This window comes from Equus quagga, chromosome 21 (genome assembly GCF_021613505.1).
Source record: "Equus quagga isolate Etosha38 chromosome 21, UCLA_HA_Equagga_1.0, whole genome shotgun sequence".
NCBI classification, from domain to species: Eukaryota; Metazoa; Chordata; class Mammalia; order Perissodactyla; family Equidae; genus Equus; species Equus quagga.
The window spans coordinates 26,807,849-26,809,125 of NC_060287.1; the positions used below are offsets into that span (position 1 = coordinate 26,807,849).

Below are 1,277 nucleotides of genomic sequence, written 5' to 3' on the forward strand. Positions count from 1 at the left end.
TTTGATATCAAGTTAAATGAGTTTATTTGAAAGGAAAAAGTACCTCTTGCTCCATTTTTAACTTGAGAAGTAAGGAAGAAAATAGAAAAAAACAGAAGGAAAACAGAATGAGTATTCTATGAGATAAATGATTTTAATACTCATAAAATTTTTCTTTAATTATCACTATTCTAGGTAGTAGAGTATAGACTATAGCCAGATAGTAGCGGAGATTGAATTTGAGGAAGATAACTGTGAAATCACAGTCTTGAGCCGTTAGCAAGTTGATCAGTAGTAGAAGCCAGATCTACAGGTTGGCCGGAAACAAGACGTTTGGCAGCTCCTGGAAGCCAAGAAGGTTGGGTGGCAGAATCTGGATCTATAGCCCAAGGAAGGGAAGCCACAGACTCCACAACTCAGGTGTCTAAAGCCACGGGATCCACAGCCCCGTGAATAGGAAATTCTAGATCCATAGCCCAGGGAGCAGCAGCTGCTGGACCCAAAGCCCAGAGACCTGGCATAAGTTGACCGGCAGGGACTGCAGACTGTGGAGATCCTTGGATGGTAGCAGGACCTCTGGCAGGGGCTGGACACCACACAGGATCTTGTGGGCTCACAGCAGGTCTCCCCACAGCCACTGTAGAGAGAGGAGCCCAGCTGGCAGGTGCTGGGAGAGCAGAGGTCAGTGCTGTAGACCAGGTTGCTGGGGTAGGAAGAGCCACAGGAGGAGCCTGGGTAGCGCAGGTAGCTCCCAAGGGAGCAGGAGGAGAAGTTTCCAGAGCAGCAGCTGTAGGACATGGTGACAGGAGATGTGAGTTTAGCTGAGTTGTAGTGAGAAGGTGCTCTGATATCCCTGGTTTTTCCCAGCCACATATTTATATATCCTCACTATGCTGGATGTGATGCAAACCCTCCTCATTCTTACGCATGTCTTATCGTGAAAATAGCTAATTAACCTCAGCTATAATTATAACAGAACACATTCATGTGTTCTTAACTGCTGTTTAATTATTCTCGTTTATAGAAGCCACTCCGCTTCTCTCTTTTTTTAATTTTCAGAAATAAGGTGTGGTTTGCCTTTAAAGATGTTGGTCATGATGTAGATGGTGTCCTCTCTTGTTCACTGAGCTTGACTCTGGGGATTTTGATCATGGGTGTGTAAATTGTTACCAGCAATGTACTCCTAACAGTCATCAGCACCTCCCTCCCAAATATTTACGTATGTTTTATTGAGCATTTACCATATGTAAAACATTGAAAATTGTGGTATCGTTTAATCCTTGCAACAACCTTATGAG

At 44.1% G+C, this 1,277-nt stretch overlaps 1 protein-coding gene across 1 annotated transcript; it reads right to left on the reverse strand.

The window, feature by feature from the left end:
* On the reverse strand, positions 1-827 carry LOC124231420 (keratin-associated protein 13-1-like). Its single transcript, XM_046648219.1, has one exon. The coding sequence runs from the start codon at positions 775-777 to the stop codon at positions 268-270; it is 510 nt and encodes a 169-aa protein (XP_046504175.1). The 5' UTR covers positions 778-827; the 3' UTR covers positions 1-267.
* Between the last annotated feature and the right edge of the window lie 450 nt (positions 828-1,277).

Coding starts and splice junctions, on each gene's coding strand:
- LOC124231420 (XM_046648219.1), bottom strand. CDS start 777: ATGTCCTACAGCTGCTGCTCTGGAAACTTCTCCTCCTGCTCCCTTGGG.